At 47.2% G+C, this 17,001-nt stretch overlaps 1 protein-coding gene across 5 annotated transcripts; it reads left to right on the plus strand.

Annotated features, from left to right (window-relative positions):
- The first annotated feature begins 288 nt into the window (after positions 1-288).
- Positions 289-15,322, plus strand: LOC104581058 (regulator of G protein signaling 8). 5 transcript variants are annotated; one of them, XM_010228612.2, is made up of 6 exons: positions 289-320; positions 1,767-2,298; positions 4,184-4,285; positions 5,188-5,252; positions 13,150-13,316; positions 15,068-15,322. In XM_010228612.2, exons 2-6 carry the CDS (start codon positions 2,273-2,275, stop codon positions 15,248-15,250), a joined length of 543 nt encoding a protein of 180 aa, XP_010226914.1. In that variant the 5' UTR covers positions 289-320; positions 1,767-2,272; the 3' UTR covers positions 15,251-15,322. The 5 variants fall into 5 exon arrangements, with proteins under 5 accessions (XP_010226914.1, XP_010226915.1, XP_010226916.1 ...); XM_010228613.2 differs by having other exon boundaries at positions 5,191-5,252; XM_010228614.2 differs by lacking the exon at positions 4,184-4,285.
- Positions 15,323-17,001: the final 1,679 nt, after the last annotated feature.

Genomic DNA, 17,001 nt, shown 5'->3' on the forward strand with positions numbered 1-17,001 from the left:
GCTGCTGCTTTATTCCCGCATACCGAGAGCGCCGGCAGCGAGCGCTTTCCCCGGCGTTTCCCCCTCGGCAGCCGCTGCCCGTGCGGAGCCGGAGCCCGTGCGGAGCGGGGGGGACCCGCGAGCAGGTTGTGCCCAGGGATGCGCTGAGCGCGCGGCTCGGGCGGGCTCTCCGGCGGCGCGGGGACGGGAGGTGTCCTGGAGCGCCAGCGGCGCCCAGCGCGGGGGCCGCCCCTTCGGAGGCTCCTCTGCTCCCTCCCGCAGAGCCTCCCCGGCTGCGCTGCTGGCCAAGACCCGCCGCGAGGGAGGACAGGTCAAAGGCAGTGAGTATCTTGTCTCTGCGCGCGGCTGTCCGTCTGCAGTGCCTCTGCGTTCAGTCGTTGTGCTTTACTGCATGCGAGTGGATGGTCTTTATCTCTTGAAGCCTCTTAGGTCTCCTGGGTTTTATCCTGCTATTTCTTTTTTCTCTTGGGATGGCCTCTTTATCTTTGCTCAGGTGATTTCTTGGGGTGGTCTGAGAATCTGAATGTCATAAGCGAAACATCCCCCTCCCTTTTCTTCTCCCAAGGAGAAATCTCTGAACACATCCATGATGAGACCAGCAATTCTCCTTGACAGGGGGCCCTTTCTTTGGAGAAGGGAGGCAGGATGAAGCAAAGCTGCAGACCCTTGCTGAAATGCCTCTCTCACACCGTTATTATTATACCTTTTATTTCTGAAGCCGTCAGGATCCGGCTGTATTCGCAGCCAAAGGGGGCACGGTGGGTAGGTGAGCCCAGCAGTGGGGCTGGGTCTTTGCACCCACACGGTCGGACTTTGGGACCGGGGGAAGTTGAGCACCGCTCAAACGTGTGGGATTCTGTTGGGAGCAGCTGAAGCGAGGGGGCTTGTAACAGTACCTGAAAGAGCAGCTGCTAGAGGGGACCACGAGGGAGCGGGAGCCCAGCGGGCACCCGGATCCGCTTCCCACGGGCAGCGTGGCAATGGGAAAGTGGAGCTGGGGGCTGCCGGGCTCCAGGGGATAGTGTGCTGTGGCCTCACATGTGGGTGAGGTTGTTAATGAGGAAATTTAAGGGGGCTTAAGGAATTACAAGGATTGATTTCAGTTAAAGCACAGCGAAGCAGCCGGTCAGGGTGAGGATTAGGGAAATGCACTCACTGGCATGTAGTGCAATCCCAGGCCCATTAATTTAGTTGGGAAGAGGCTTTGTGCGTTTTTAATGTAATCAGGTTTTAAAACGGATGCCGTATTGGGCAGCCCAAGCCTTGGGACCTTCCCAGGCGCAAGGAGAACCGCAAAGGTGACCTGGCTTCCCTGCACACGGACTCTTCTCACGCCGGTTTCTTTGCCCCCTCTTTGGCGTCCCCTCTGGGCAAGAGGACGTGGAGGTTATCTGGAACTTACCTCTGTGCTGACAAGTAGGAAGCATTTGTGCTGTGGATACTATCCAAACATCTCGGTTCTGCTCTTTGTCCCGTCGGCCTCCTGGCCGGCGGCCTTTGCCTTCCTTCTCCGATGTGAGATTAGTTCAACCAGCCGGTCGCATGCCGAGGCCAACGGGGACGCTGACACCCCTTCTTCCTTTCCCCCACACTCCCAGACCATAAATCTCCACCCTGGCTCCCCACAGGCTCCCAGCACCCAGAAGAAGAGGAAATGCCTTATTTAAGTTATTTTGTGTGTGTGTGCGTGTGTGTGTTTGAGGCTGTGATGGTGAAAGGAGCATCATCTGCAGATGCGTGAAGTCCTCCTGTTATTTTATTTGCAGTGCCAGCTTTTCCGTGATGCCTGGCCAATAACATCAGCCATGACGTGGAGGGACAGGGACGAGAGGTAGTTTGGTCTTCTTAGCGAGGGCAGTCCGGAGCTTTGCCTGTTGAGGAGGGACCTGCAGAGGTGTTGGATGATGAGTACGATAATGTCAACTCCCGCTGCTCTTTGGTGAGCTGTGATGCCCCAGTCAGATCACTTTAGACCTGCAGCTGGACTTAACTCCCGGTCCTGGTCTTAGAAGGAAATGCTCTCTCTCCTGTATGATCATCCCTCAACTCTGAACGTCTTCTGTTGGAAAACCGACCTTCCACTCTAGGAGGAGAGGATCAAATGGGTTGAGAACAACGGGCCCTTCTTTTTTGCAGAGGATTCTTTGATGTGTTTTAAGTGCCAGGACATGAAACGATAAATCCCTCCTTCCTGCACTCCTATCTTCTGCAAACAGCCCGGACTGCTGTCCAAGCCAGCCAGTTAAAGGGTTAACCATAACTGGATGCCTCCATGGCTGCCTTACTGATCCCGCGGAGGTAACTGCAAAGACATGATGCATTCCTCACCCCTGCCCATCCTGTTGCCATCTACCTTGTCCAGTGAGTCTTTTAGCTTGCTGCAGTGTCCTCCCTTCCCTCCCACCCTCTCCTTGCCTCTCCACCCCCTGCAGACCCGGTTTCTTTTGCTGTCCTTCTCCTGTGTCCTGTCTTGGAAGTCATGACCTGAAGATCCGTGTTCCACAAGAGATGAGCTCCTTTCTCATGCTGCAGCATCTCTGTCTCCCACAGCCTGCGGTTCCCTGCTGCACTCCCTTGATCTCGGGCATCAGAGAGAAATCCGAGCAGCATTGCGGTAGTGCATGTCACACCTCTCGCTGAGAAATTTGTGAGCTTTCTTGCTGAGAAATTTGTGTGAACAAGCAGTGCAGGGAGGATAAGGGCTGGGGACATCAGGAAGGGTACCAGGAGGATCATGCAGCACGAGGGTTGGAGCGGAGCAGAGCTCGCACACCCCGCTGGGAAGAGCTCTCTGCATGCAGCGTTCTGCACCGGTGTTTGAAGTTTACGTAGCATTTCATCCGGAGAGCACTGGTCACGGGGCTGTGTTTTGAGGCTGTCCGACACTTTGTGTGACTAAAGATTTCAAGGTTTTGTGTCTTTTAAATGCTGTGAGCTCTCAGCGCTGCACCAGGGAGACACTCACTGCATTTAATTAACATTTAATTTGCTTTAAGATTACATGAAAATGTGCAATAATAGAAACTATCCGAAGGGCGGGAGGAGAAGGGGGGAAACAGGCGTGCCACAGATTGCCTCGATGATTAGCACTGAAGTGTTCTGCAAGGATTGCATATGGAAAGGAAAAAAAAACTGTGTTTCTCTGCAGTCACAAAAAGTACTTGCTGTCTGTTTGGCACTAGGGATCAGTGAAGGGCTTCCTCCTGCTCACAAGTGGGTCCAGCAGTTGAAAAGTGCAGACTGGGTTATTAAACTGTCCTCTGATGACCAGGGGAGCCTGGGCCTGCTCAGGATTGGGGCCAATTTAGTAGAAACGATGCCTTTAGGCTGGAGAGGCAAACTAGGACGATGTCCTTCTTCTAGACACCATTTAAAGCCATTAGCCAGCATTTGTATGCTTTTGAGAGGAGGCAATGCCAGCCCAGGCTAATGCATGTGTGTGTTGCATTTCCCTCTTTTGTGTTTCCTCTCTTCCCAAGTCTTCCCAGCCTGACCGTTATGTAAGGAGTGATGCTGTGTATGTGTTGTCTGTCCCAGGAAGGGGCTGGCAAGGACGTGAGGGGCCTGCAGAGGAGCAGGAGCTCTGGGACTGTTTTAAAATTTAGAGGAAAGAGAAATGAAGCCGTTTTCTGCATGGATAAACCTGTCATGGAAGAGACAATTCCGGTCTGCTTATGTAACCCTGAGCCTACAGAACCCGTCCAGGATCCCAGCTGGGCTCCCAGGGCTCTGCAGCTCAGGCTCTCGTGTGCAGGTGCCTTGCTCGCTCTCCTCTTCCTCCAGCCCCTTCCTCTTCTCATGCACTGGTGTTTGTGCAGCTCTGGTGCTCCTGGATCCCGGTGACTGATTTCTGGTATTGTGGCCCTTTGCCATTCTCACACCCCTCCCCAGCGCAGAGCTTTCCAAGAAACCATCCCAAAGAGCAGCCTTTCTGGTCTTGTTGCTGGTTGGACCAGCTGAACGACTGGTCTGGAGGAGCTTCTAGCTCCTCTGGGGCTGCATCTGCCCTTGGTGTCTGTTTGGCCTCAGAGATGTTTCAGGGTCCCTGCCGCAGAAGAGGGCCTGGGTTTGGTGAGCTGCAGAGCCACTGAGGTCTTTTTTTGTGACTCTGGCTAGATTTGTAATGATCATCTTCTTTGGTTTTCCCCTGCTCACACCCCTGCTCCCCCCACATCGACCACAGGAACAGAGGGATGAGGACTCGCCTGGGCTGCCTGTCTCACAAATCAGACTCATATAATGATTTCACAGCTATTCTTCCGGACAAGCCCAACCGGGCTTTGAAGTGAGTATAGCTGCAGCATCCCACCCTGTCCCTGTTTTGTCCTTCCCCTCCCACTTACACCCTCTACTTGTGTTACTGTCCATTTATTGTACTCTGCATAGGCTTGGAAACCCAATTCTTGTCGCCACAAAGAAGGAGAAAAACACAACAAAGCGAATACAGCAGCATCTCTCTTTAGAAGATACCTGGATCGTTGATATTATTTCATCCCTGAGACAAGGCATGCAGACTGTTTTCACTGCAGCATGCAGGGCATCCGCACATCTGTGAGGACAGTTATGCCTCTATAACAGCAAATTAAAGTCTGAGCAGTTGACTCTGTGCGAGAAGTGACCAGCATAAATTGCAGGTCATTGCCCTCCTTAGCAAAGTTTTTATTAGATGCTGCCAATATGCCCTGTATTCATTCACACATCACTTAGGGAAGATACTTTCTGAAGTACTGATTTAAGAGGAGGTTTTTGGATTCGTTTGGTCACAAGTTGTTGCTTTCATCTGAGCTAAACATCTAAACTTCCCCTTAAAGCCAAGAGAGAAATGAACACTTCTGCAGGAGTGAGTTTCATTTCACTTAACTTTTGACACCTACAGTGTAAATGTCTGTATCTGAACTTGTTCCCTGGGGTGCTCTTTAGAATCAGTGAAGAAGAATTGGCCCCTCTTCGTCTGGCCTGGTGATTCATCTCGCCTATTTTATCAACCTACTTGAGGATGAGGCGAACCCTCATCCTCACTGACTCTAAAGGGACCCCAGGGTGACTTGCTCACCTGGAGACCTCTACACTGTAGACATCCAAGCTAGGTGAGAAGGATTCCAGTTCTGGTATCCCTGTGAAACAGCCCCGGAGAGAGCTGGCAGCTGTGGGAAGTCTGCAATTTGTTTCTCTCTTCCTCTCTTTCAGAAGACTGTCAACAGAAGAGGCTACAAGATGGGCGGATTCCTTTGATGTCCTTTTGTCCCACAAATGTGAGTAGAGATCAAATCCTACCTTTTGTTCCCCACAGCCCAAATACGGAGTGACTATAGGGCAAGCAAACATGTCCCTTGGGACCCTCTGTCATCGCTGTTTTCCCACTAGGCAGCAGTCAGTCGTTTGCAAGAAGGTGACCTGTGGTTAGAAGGTGGAGAGAGCTTCTATGGCAGGCGCTCCACCTTGTTTCTCAAGTCTTCTCCTTCCAGCTGCTCTTCTGGGCTGCTGCAGGACAAGATTCGGAAGCATCTTGGGACACTCTTCATGCCACTCATCACTCCACTGATGTTATACTGATTGCCCGTTAATATTTTACTTTCACATTTGGAAAGGCTGGGCAAATTAAAAAAAAAAATTCCTATCAATAAAATCTCTTTGCAAAATATTCTCATTCAAGCCAACACTGCAGCTGAAGTTCTTAAAAATATCTAGTGACCCTGTCAGGCTGCTCCTGTTAATTTTACTGGAAAATTTGATAGGTAGTTCAGTGACCTTGAGCGACTTGATCTGCAGCAGTCCTCACTGGAGAAACCGTGCATGGTAGCACCTACCAGGATATAATTTACAGTTACCAATGCAAACCTGAAAGTTTCACATCCAGAAACCCAATGCAAACATATAATCAACACACTTTATTCCACTCAATGGATCAGTTCTGTTAGAAAATATTATTTTGCTTTGCTAACATATTCATGCTGAGAAATTACAAACAAGATAGCAAGGTTCACAGTGCAGATTCATTAATGTATTTCTGGTAGAGAATAAAACAGGAGCAAGTCAAGGCTGGGGAGATGTCAGTGTGGGTGGTGAACTATTTTATTGCAATAAGGAACTGACTGACTTTTTTAACAGTTCAGGTTTTTTCTGCACTTATTTTAAAGCATAAGTGTTGAATTATATTATTATTATTTTAAATAAAATGTAATTTTCCTGGATCTTTACTGAAATGACAACAGTTTTGGCAGGAATTAACTGCCAAATTTAAACAGGCTGGCTGTCCTAGGCTGAAAAAGCAGGATAAAATTCTAGCTGCAGTATTTTGTTGAATTCATTGCTCTCACAGCCAGTATTTTTTTTTCAGGGTACAGTTGAGAGGGAGCTTTTATTTTGTCAAAATTCAAAGCGAGAAGGGAAAATGCACTGAAGTCACTAGTCACCCTGGGGGGTGGGAAGTGGAAGTAGACTGGGCACTCACCTCAGTATTGCAGTTCTCCTTCCAAACTTGAGCTTATCCTTCACCAGTGTAAAAGTCAGAATTTTCCTCGTTAGTGACAGACTGCAGCAAAAGAGCTTCAGTTGTAAAAGCCAGTGAAGGTGTCCATTTAGGTACTGAAACCATGCAGATTGTTCCTCTTCAGCTGACTGCTGTGAGTGATATATCAAACCTTGGTACAGCCACTTCATCCAACAGCCACCACAAGAATATCTGTTTTATTAGTAAATTGGCCCTAGAGAGTGATAGATGTAATAACAATATTTTCCTTGTCTCTAGAAGGCAAAGTAATTCTGATGACACTGGCACCTGATGAAAAATACTTAGTTCCTAATAGCAACAGGGCTGATTTTAAAAATTTAAATTAATCTTTTTTTAACAGCAGTCATAGTGACGTTATCTGGTGATCCGTGGCAAAAACTTGTTGTTTAGCAAACCTAAAGGAACACATCACATCTGCTCTGCACCTGAGGTTTCTGGAATTGCTAGGTTGACAGCCAAAGCCTGCATTTGGTAACCATCATGCACATACAAACAGATGATGTTATTTTAATTAATTGATTTAGAGGACATAAGAGCATATATATACATAAAAGGAATTACCTTGTAAAATTATAACATTATATATACTTGCAATCAGAAGGCAGAGGAAATGGCAGACTTGCTACATTCCTAGGACAGGATGGGACCGTATCAGTATTATTTCTCTGTCGCTGCACAGGTGAACAATATTAGCCAGGGAAAATTGCAGTTCATGCTTGGGGGCACAGGCTAAGCACCAGCTGGGCTTAGGGAGAATTTCCCCTGCAGCTGATGACATTAGCAGGTAGAAGTGTTTCTGCTTGACACATCTGTCATAAACTCCTCCTTCACTAGATGGACAGTTTTCATCTATTTTGGAAGGCAGATTTCTATGCTGATTTCAGGGAGTTAAGAGTCTGGCACAGTCTGTCACAGCCAACATCACTTTTCATTACTCTCTCTTTTTTTTTTTCCCCTCATCAATCCATTATTTGGAAAAAAAAGTACACAGGTCGGACTTGGGAGCTGGATATGGCAGCTGGAAATGAGGCAGTCGCAGTGGGGGGTACTGCAAGGCACTGGACATACAAAAACAGAGTCCCAAGGAGCAAGAAGGTAGATCAGAGTCACTCTGATCACCTAAAAGTCACTCTGTAGTGCCAAGATGTGTGGGCAGGGAGGCTGGTGCTGCTGCAGTGCTCTTTGAGAAAGTCAAGCAACTTTTACTCCTCCGGTGCTTGTTTTCATGAGTTTCCAAGAGGACTCAAAAATGGAGGTGATCTGATCCAGTTCTATACCTTGTACCTCTCCCGTGGAGACTGTTAACTTACCCATTTTTAAAAATATCTTTCCAAGCGTGGTGGCTCTGTGATCCTATTGCTTTAACGATGAGCTCTATAGTGAGGTTTGAGCCCAACATGCTGCTTTCTGGTAGCATCTTGAGAGCGGTATTGAAAAACCCTGGGTTTTGAAGCAGCCTCAGAAATTCTCAGGCTGGGCAGTACTTTGTGTAAAAAGAGTGGCCTCATTCAAGCTTTTTAGTATCCAATTAATTCTCCTGTACAGAAAGCACCTTTCTTTTGTACCAGCACTGGGATTTCAGCATCCCTCCGTCTAACCCACTAGCATAACCCACTAGGCTGTGGTTCAGCTCAGCTTCTTTGAAGCCTCAGATGGGCAAGTCAATGCAATGAAATCTTCTTTGCTTTTGCAAATGAGTGAAGCAATTCAACTTGAAACCATCGGGTCAGTTCTGCGGCAGGGCCTTTGCTGGAGCTGCTTGTGAGAGGCACACCTCAGTGCCACAGTTTTGCCCTGGGTTGAGGCTTCTAAGCATAGCAGGGAGCAGGAGAAAGGAGTTGGAACCTACTTCACAGGAGGAGATTGAGAAAGCAAGAGGCAGAATCGTGTAGCATGTTTTCTTAAGTGCTCAGGGAGCAAAAGTAGTGGTTTTAGCATGCCAGCTTATGGAATCTTTTCCCATTTTGTGCCAGTGCAGATTAGCAGTGACTCCCAGGGAGCTGGAGCCCCATGTGCTCTGCAGAGTTGGTGCACATGCGTGTGAGAAACAGAGGAGTAATCCCCCTTCTGTACCCGTGCCCAGGAGGTGCATTCTGGTCAGCCAGATGGAAATTCCTTTTGACAGGTTGCTAGAGGGAAATACAGGCGATGGCATGTCTTGTTCTGCATCCCTTCCGGGGCTGGACACATGGCTTGTCATTTGTCCAGAATCCAGCAGGACAGTCTGTCCTCAGCCCTTAGTCAGTTTTCAGTGAAGCATCAGATGCAGAAAACCTTTGCACTGGATTTCTGTTTTTGTCTCGAGGGTTATTTTTCCTCTCGAGGGTTATTTTTCCTCTCCACTGTCTTTTGCGCTCCCTGGACTCTTCTGCCCAAATTTTATTGTCCTCCTCCTCTGTTGTCTACACACTGCTGCTCTTCCTACACAGCACAGGAATATTCCATCCTACCCCCAATTCTTTCTAAGCCAGAACAGCATTAGCATTAGCATCGTGCAAGTGACAGGCAGCTAACACTCACCGAAGCAATGCTAAGCAGCAGTGAGAGCTTATACATACGCTCTATGGAGACCTGGGGCCTTGTCTCTTCAGTCTGAACCCAACCTGCTCTATACAGCTGATCCATTCATCTATTAGCCCTAAGGAGTCCATATTTCCTCCACCAAGTGCTGATCGCCCTGATAACATGTATACATTAAATAAATGTTTGTTGATAGCTTTCTCATTCTGGCATTGTCTAGGTGCTTGGTTATTAAGCTGTCTGCCTGAATGATTTGGCTAATCTCAGCTCTTCCTTGTTTTGTTAAGGTCTGTCTTAGTTAAAACCTGTTGCGCTTGCCAGTTAAGTCCCTTCTTCCCCAGCCTTTCTTGCTATAAAGGGTCAACTCTCCCTAGCCCAAGTGACAGTATTTGAACTGGATATCAGGAACTTCTGAATCTTGATCCTTATGTAGTCACTGCTCTGCTTGACAGTTTATAAAACACAAATTCTACTCTTTGTCTTATTCACAGTGAGGTGTAGGGTTGTATCTGTAGAGCACACTGGGATGGGGTTATCTAGAAATACTTGTATAATCCTTCCCAAAAATCATCTCTTGTTTATCCCCCTCATCCATTTGAATGGGCAGCAGGGCATGGTCCTTTTAAAACTTATATTTACACAGCAAAAGTAAAAGGCAAATGTCTCCTGCTCCTTTCACGGCTGTTGTGTTCCCACTCAGTAGAAGAGTGTGCGTATGTGCTCTCTCTTTCTCTCTCTCTCTCTATATATATATATATTTATGTTCATTTTTGGCCTTCCTCCGATCAGCTCCATCAGTAGTGATTTACTGCTTTGGGTTTAAGCAAGGTTTGCGACTCTCTGGCTTCAAATTCCTGCTTAAGTGACCATTGGCTTTTTAAAGACCATGCTTCTAAAGCAAAACATCTGGTTTCTTGAATGGTCGTGTCTTTAGGCTTGTGTTTTGGGGATTTCCCATGCAGCCTCATCTGAAGACTTCTAGTCCTGTTTTTCCTTTCTGTGCTTTCTCTGTAACACATCCCTTTGGAATCACACTTCTCGGGAGCTCCGTGTATCTTCCAAGATATTTAAGGAGACTGACACAGCAGACGATGTCTTCTGTTCATATCGCATCGAGTGCTGGCTGCCTCACGTTGCAAGAAAAGCTGTCGTTTTGGGTGAGTGATCTTTGAAACGCCCATCCTGCTCGTTCCTGGCTGTTGCTCCCTTGGTAGCCATCATGCGTATGAGGAGATTGAAGGGAACATGCAGGTCAAATTCCTGCTCAGGGGCCATCACCCCCTGCGCTTACCTGTCCTCCTGACCTCTCAGTTGGATCTGTTGTGGTTTTGTAATAAACCCATGGGCGCACAGCAGTGTGGCTCTGATTTACTGCCACACAGTCGCCTGGGCTCCCTGCTCAGGCCAACCTGTGGCTGCCCAGACACGGCTGTAAATGCCAGCAGGCAGGCAGAGGCCAGAGGAGAGCCAGGCACCCTGGGGCCAGCAATCACCTCTCCTGTGTCCCAGGCCTTCTCTGCAAGGTCCCCTCAGACCTGTCCTGGTCACCTCCAGCCCCCTGAGGCTGTGAGGAGGGCAGAACAGGGATGTATAGAGTGGATCAGAGCCAAATACTATTATTTATCTATCCTCTATCTAAACTTACTTCAAAATAAAAAGCAGCCGATTGATGTGAGAGTGGGAGGCAGATCATGTGGAGACCTCCTGGCCTCAGCTGCTGTGACTTGCTCCGGGCTGCTCTCTGGGGCAGGGCAGAAGCACAGGCTTTTCTCACCCCATCAATCATGAAGTCCATTTCTTCTAGCAGATACTATTTTTTTTTTTTTTGCAGTTACTATATTTGCCATGCAAAGCTGCTATTTCTGGCACATGTTCCTCTGTCAGTACTGGGGCTCCAGGACTGCAATAGAGGAATGGGGATAAAAAAGCTCAGGACAAAGGGTGGCAAACCTTTTTAAGGACACAGCAGCATGGATTTTATGGTTGTAATAGTGTGTTGGGGTGCTGGAATATGTAACATCAACCATCCTAGGAGCTGATGATGTATAAAATGGCACACACCTTGGGGATTTGTTTTTTTTTTTTTCCTCGCTTTCATACTTTTTCCATCTGAAATCTGTCAGTCCACAATGACGTCCCCTCTCTCCTCCCTGTAGAGACTCCAGGGTCTGTTCTCAAGTCTTTCCCTTGCTCTTGTGCAGGCCCTGTGAATCTGATAGGCATTAAATAGTGGAGGAGACACAGGTTTTGCAGTATCTTTGTACCTCCTGGATTTTGGGAAGCAAGGCAGACCTAAATATCTTCCACAATATTTATGTACCCATGGATATGCTTGAAAGGCCCAGGGACACTGTGCTCCTGGTAGGTACTCTGCTTCTTGAGGTGCTCTGCTGGCTTGTACAGGGCTTATAGCCCCAGTCTCAAATTCACAATTTGCACCTTTAATTTGCTGCTCCCAGCAGCAGGCAGAAACCCTGATGATCCCTTCTAGAGGTGCATTAATCAAGTAGTGTTAGGATAAGCTGGTGTCATACAGCTCTTCCTTGTCCTCTGGGGGAGGCAGGAAGAAGCAAGTGCAACCAATGTATGTCCCTATGTCCTAAAATATCATCAGAATCAAGAGAGGAGCAAGAATGAGATCAGGACATAGAGAGAAGAAGATATAGACATCCTATATGTGGGGTGGAGGGGGGGCATACGTGCACACACTGCTAGTGGGCACAGTGCCCAGTGGTTCCTCCTGTGCTTTTCAGTGAGATAGTCAGTGTTCTTCCCTCAAGGACTGCTGGGGTCTGAGCAGCTGTCTCGGTGGCTGAACTTTGCGTTGGTTGCACAGGAGCAAAGAGCCCCCCAGTTTGCTCTTCCATCTCCACTAGTGGCAGTAACAGAGTCCTGGGGAGGAGGAGTAGATCCCCAAAGGCAAGAACAAGTTGTCTCTGCTTATCCTCCCGGCATTCAAACCTCAGTGCAGGGATTTCCTGTTGCATCTGGACCATCGGGTTCAAAAGCTGTGTGCAGACCCGTCCTCTCCGGGTGTGGGAGAGCCCCCAGCCCCTTGCAGCATTGCGGGAGGAATTGAAGCCCTGTGAACCCTCCTCGGTCTCTGTCTGCCTTACACACAGGTGTGTGCACCCTCACTCCTCACATCCTCCCCGTATGAGCGGCCTTGCTGAGTGAATTCCCAATTTCACAAGTATTTTTAGGGACTAACTTGGAAACAGCTAATGCTGAATCAGCAGGTTTCCATGTCATGAGCTACAAATACTCGGAAAAGTTAGAAGCATGTTACTGGAAATAAATGAAGAGCTAAATTCATCCCTACCTTAAGGGAGAAAGGGCATGTGTAGAACCTTCAGCTGTGTCAACTCTGCCTGTGCCATTCAGGGAAAGGAAATAAAAAACAATAGCTGTGTCCATAAATACACTTAGGCTGAGGTTTAGGGACACACAGATTTCCTAGCAAATTTTCCATATTTCTAATCTGCCTGTCTGACTCAGATTATGTTGCTGAAATGCCACAATTGCTACGCATTAACAAGTGATAAGAAGTTTTTACCCGCTAATCAGACAAGCGGTAATTATGCTGTGTCCCTTTTCCTTTCTCCTTTAATGTTGCTCTAAGAGTTAGACTCTCTAGAATCTTTCCTGTGTATAAATAAGAACTAAAATTATGTCACAAGGCAATAAAGCAAAGTGACAGAAAACTTAAGAGACAAGTCTACAGATGCTGTCTTTTATTAAAGTTTTCTCTTAATGACAAACAGGGTATTACAAAGCAGGGCATTAGTAAGCACAAGATGATGTGGTAAAGAGAACATGTTATTGAAGCCTGGCATTTTCAAGGGGAACTTTTCAAAGGTTAGGTAACTCAATCCCAAAGGAACCCTTTTCCTATGTTAACTGGCAAAACACTGTTTTTAAAAATAATCATAGGTAATGTGGGTGCCTCTCCATTGACTTCATGACATCTCATGAGACTTCAGACTGTGCTACATCTATTGCAGAGCTTGTGAGAAGAATCTAATGGCCTTTGGTAGGCAGAGCTGGATGGAAGGGTACCTCTAAAACAGACTGTGTCCTGTGTCCTCCCCGCTGTGACTACAGTGTCTCCCTTGCAGATGGGCTGGCTGCTTTCCGTGCTTTCCTGAAGACCGAGTTCAGTGAGGAGAACCTGGAGTTCTGGCTCGCCTGTGAGGACTTCAAGAAGACCCGGTCAGCGGCCAAACTGGCATCCAAGGCCCAGCGAATCTTTGAGGAGTTCATTGATGTTCAGGCTCCTCGAGAGGTGGGTACACAAGTGCCCCAGGGAAGCAGAGTGTCCTTCTGGTGCAGGGAACAGGCCCATGCGCCCTTAGCTGGGAGCTGGGACCTGTGCATGTGTGTGGCAGCTCTTCCTCCCCTTCTAGGGGTGATGGTGAGCAGCTGGTAAGGAGAAGAATGTTTCCTGTTACTGGAATACTGGTCCTGTCTGCTGCAGCTGTGACTCATCTCCTAGTTAGGGCAACTACATTGCTGATATTTAGTTAGTCATAGAGAATGATTTGACTGGCGACTGCAGCCTACATCTCCTAACCTCCACCAGCTTCATAGTAGTAGTTCACCTTGAAATACTACTTCTCATCTACTATCAGTACCCGAGCAGGGTATTGGGCTCATTTCTCACAGGACATTTTGTATAAGAACATCCCACGAATGACTAACTTGTTGACTCTCCAGGGAAGAGTGTTTATCTGCTGACTAACGCTAAACTCAATTAAACCTCCTAAAAGATGCAAGCAGCAACTCAGAGCTGAACAAAAATGCAGTCACAGCTCAAAGCCTGGAATTCTTAAGCCCTCTTAAAGCGCTGTCAGGCTGATGCTATAGTCAGATCCTGCGTCGTGACGTTGGGTTGCTTTACCCGTTGGTGACGCAGCCAGGAATGCACTTGGTGGTTGTCCTCTGTACAGCTGCTCTCCCGCGGCCATCGGCCAGGTAGGCAGCCTGGGTGCTTGCAAGAGCACTGCCTGCAAGAGCATCCTTTAAATGTTTGAACTAGCATCGCTCTGTGGAGCCAACACGAGTATCCTGATTTACACCCGACGCTGTGGGCATCTCGGGTCATAGCTTGATCCCTAGGGCCCTTAGTGACCGTCTTCCTGTTGTTGTTTGTGAACTTGGGTGAGATGTTCAGGACTGCAGGACAGAAACTGGCCTGGATTAGAAATGTGAGTGCTGCTTGAATGGAGTCTTTCCTAAGACTGGTTCCTATTTCTGTAATTTTTTGCATGCTAGAATGTGAAATGACCTGTAAGTGACTCAGAAAGCTAATCTGTATTGCCATCATCTGAGTTAAGGCAAACAGCTTTACTTTCTAGACTGCTTTAAATTTGGATAAATTTGTAATAATGACAGATAACATCCTTTCCGTCAGGTTTTAAACAATAGCCCTAGCAAACGCTGGCTGTTTGCTGGGGAAAGAAAATAGGAAAATTCATAGTGTTGGCTTTGCAAACAGACTGCAGTCATAACACATGGGTTGTTTGTTTTTTAATGTCCCTTCATAAGTTATTGTAACATGAGGCTGTTATGGGAAAAATCAAACAATTTATTTTATACCAACACAGTTTAAAAACATTTAATAAGGTTTTACTTATAGTTTAAACATAGTTAAAAGTTCATTCACCCTTAAATTGGGTAAATATTGAAGAGAAGAAAAAGAATAGACGAATCTGAGTCAACAGGAGAAAGGTATGCTATGACACAGTTAGCCTTTTTAGAAGATTTGCTACATAAATCTGTACTAAGAGCCTGACTAAAAGCAACCTGATTTCAAGAGTGCTCAGACCAGATAAATCTTGTTCAATTCCTGCAAATTTGGGCCAGGATTTCTTGCTCTGGAACAGTAAAACGCAGAGGTTGGGGACTGTTTTACACACAGATGAGGACAGTGCCCAGTTGCTCTGTTGCTTCTGCAGCCATCACAGAGATGAAAGAAGCTGTTTCAAGCAGACAAATCAGTCACTCAGTGCCACACTCTTCTGTTCTTTTCCCCAGGTGAACATAGACTTCCAGACACGGGAGCTGACAAGAAGAAATATGCAGGAACCCTCTCTCTCTTGCTTTGACCAAGCCCAGGGGAAAGTGCACAGCCTGATGGAGAAAGACTCTTACCCCAGGTTTCTGAGGTCCAAAATTTACACAGACCTGCTGTCTCAAACGCAGAGGAGGCTCAGTTAGAGCAGTGGTGGTGCCCTCAGAAACCATGTGCTTCCCACAACAGCACAAGTCCATGCCTAAATGTGAAACTTCCTCGTTGTTAAAAGTGGTGGGATGAGAAGAGAGGGAGGAGTGGAGAAGTGAGTTCCCAGAGTATTGTATAATGCAGTATTAGGACTCTGAGTTTCTGTGCTTTTTTTGATTAGTAGTTACACCTTCTCTCTGGCCCAAAAGCATATCCTTTGTAGTCATCTCTGGGTCATCTTTTGGGAAGGTAGGTTTACATAAAAATTACTACATTTTGGTTTGTGTGTAAATAATACCACCTCACCCCTATGTCCCTCCAGACATCTCACTGGCTCTCTCCTATACCCTGTGTTGGAGGGGCCGCAAGGGCAATTCTGAGCCTTGTGTAGCTGAGGACAGTCTGAAGCACCATTGCTCACCCTGGCTCCTGGGGTCTGGATCCTAGACCGTGAGGAGGAAGAGAAGGGAGGTCGAGAGAAATCAAAGGCAAATGATTCATGCTACTTTCCAGGATGGAGACCAGCAGTAGACTCAGCTCACCTTTCCATTTTGGTTGCACACCTTACAACACCAGCTGCTGCCCTCTCACAGCCTCTCCACCCCTCTGACATGCTTATATTCCAGGGATGTTACTTTTGTGACTGTCAAGGAGATGAGATTTTCTCTCAAGAAGGTAATCCCAAAAGCTTCTGATAGACCTAGTCAGGCAAGTCTTCTGGTGCAAGTGATTGTTTTTCGTTAACATCGTTTATTTGTCGTGTAGTTCAGCCTCAAGAGCTCACATAGGTTCCAAATGTTGGTTGTGCTAGGTGCCGTACTAAAGCCTAACACAAAGAGGCTCCTGGCACCAAAGACATTACTAGGCTTGCTGGCTTCTCAGGAAGCAGCAGCCAGTTATCAGGAACGAGTTAAGAGAAGGAATGTCCTCCCTGTCCTGTGCTGAGATGTAAGAAGAGCACAAGACCCGTCTGCTGCATCAGATACCATTTTTCATGTAGTACCTGACCAGCACATGGCAGGGAGAGGAAACATGAAAATCCCAATTATATTTTTGTTATTCACTGATTATTGACTGTTGTTACCAGCTGATTGCCCACTGTGTACTCAAAACCATGTAAAGAAATACTAAAGACAAAGACTCTGCTGCATGGCGCTTGCTTAAAAACAGCACCCAGGGAAGCATGTAGAGGGCAGGATGGGGGTCTGGGTGTGAAGTGGAATGCAAAGCACATGCTGGCCCTATTCCTATAGCCTGGATCACTTGGCTGCAGGAGAACACTGTGTGCAGATGTGAGCTGCGTAGCAGCACCTCTGTGCTGTGCAGTCATACTATTTGAAGGTCCAATTTCCATGGCGTTGCTTTTCCAGCTTATCAGCTGCCAGATTCTTGCCATGAGGGGAAACAGCCTGTGCATGAATTTAAGCCTACAGACCAGAGGTCTATTTACTTAGTTTTATGAAGGCCGGGGAAGTGATCCCATGGATTTTTTCCTTCTTTTCCTTCCCTTTCCTGTGGATTGCAGGTGGTAAAACACTGCTGTAGTTTAGAATGGTGGGTTTGGTACACCAGAAAACGGGTGATAAAGTTCCAATGTAAAGCAATTAAAGCTGGGTAGACTGAGTACTAAACCTAAATGACAATATACAGAAAGTCTGCTTGGATGTTAAAAGCCAAGGTTTGGAGGCCTGTCGTAAGGATGCTGTGCAGGAAATTAGGACATATTTGGGCTTGGCGCTTGGGCTCT

The sequence above is a fragment of the Tinamus guttatus genome, unplaced genomic scaffold (genome assembly GCF_059628265.1).
Source record: "Tinamus guttatus ecotype Peru unplaced genomic scaffold, ASM5962826v1 Tinamus_guttatus_pri_ptg000215l, whole genome shotgun sequence".
Lineage (NCBI taxonomy): Eukaryota > Metazoa > Chordata > Aves > Tinamiformes > Tinamidae > Tinamus > Tinamus guttatus.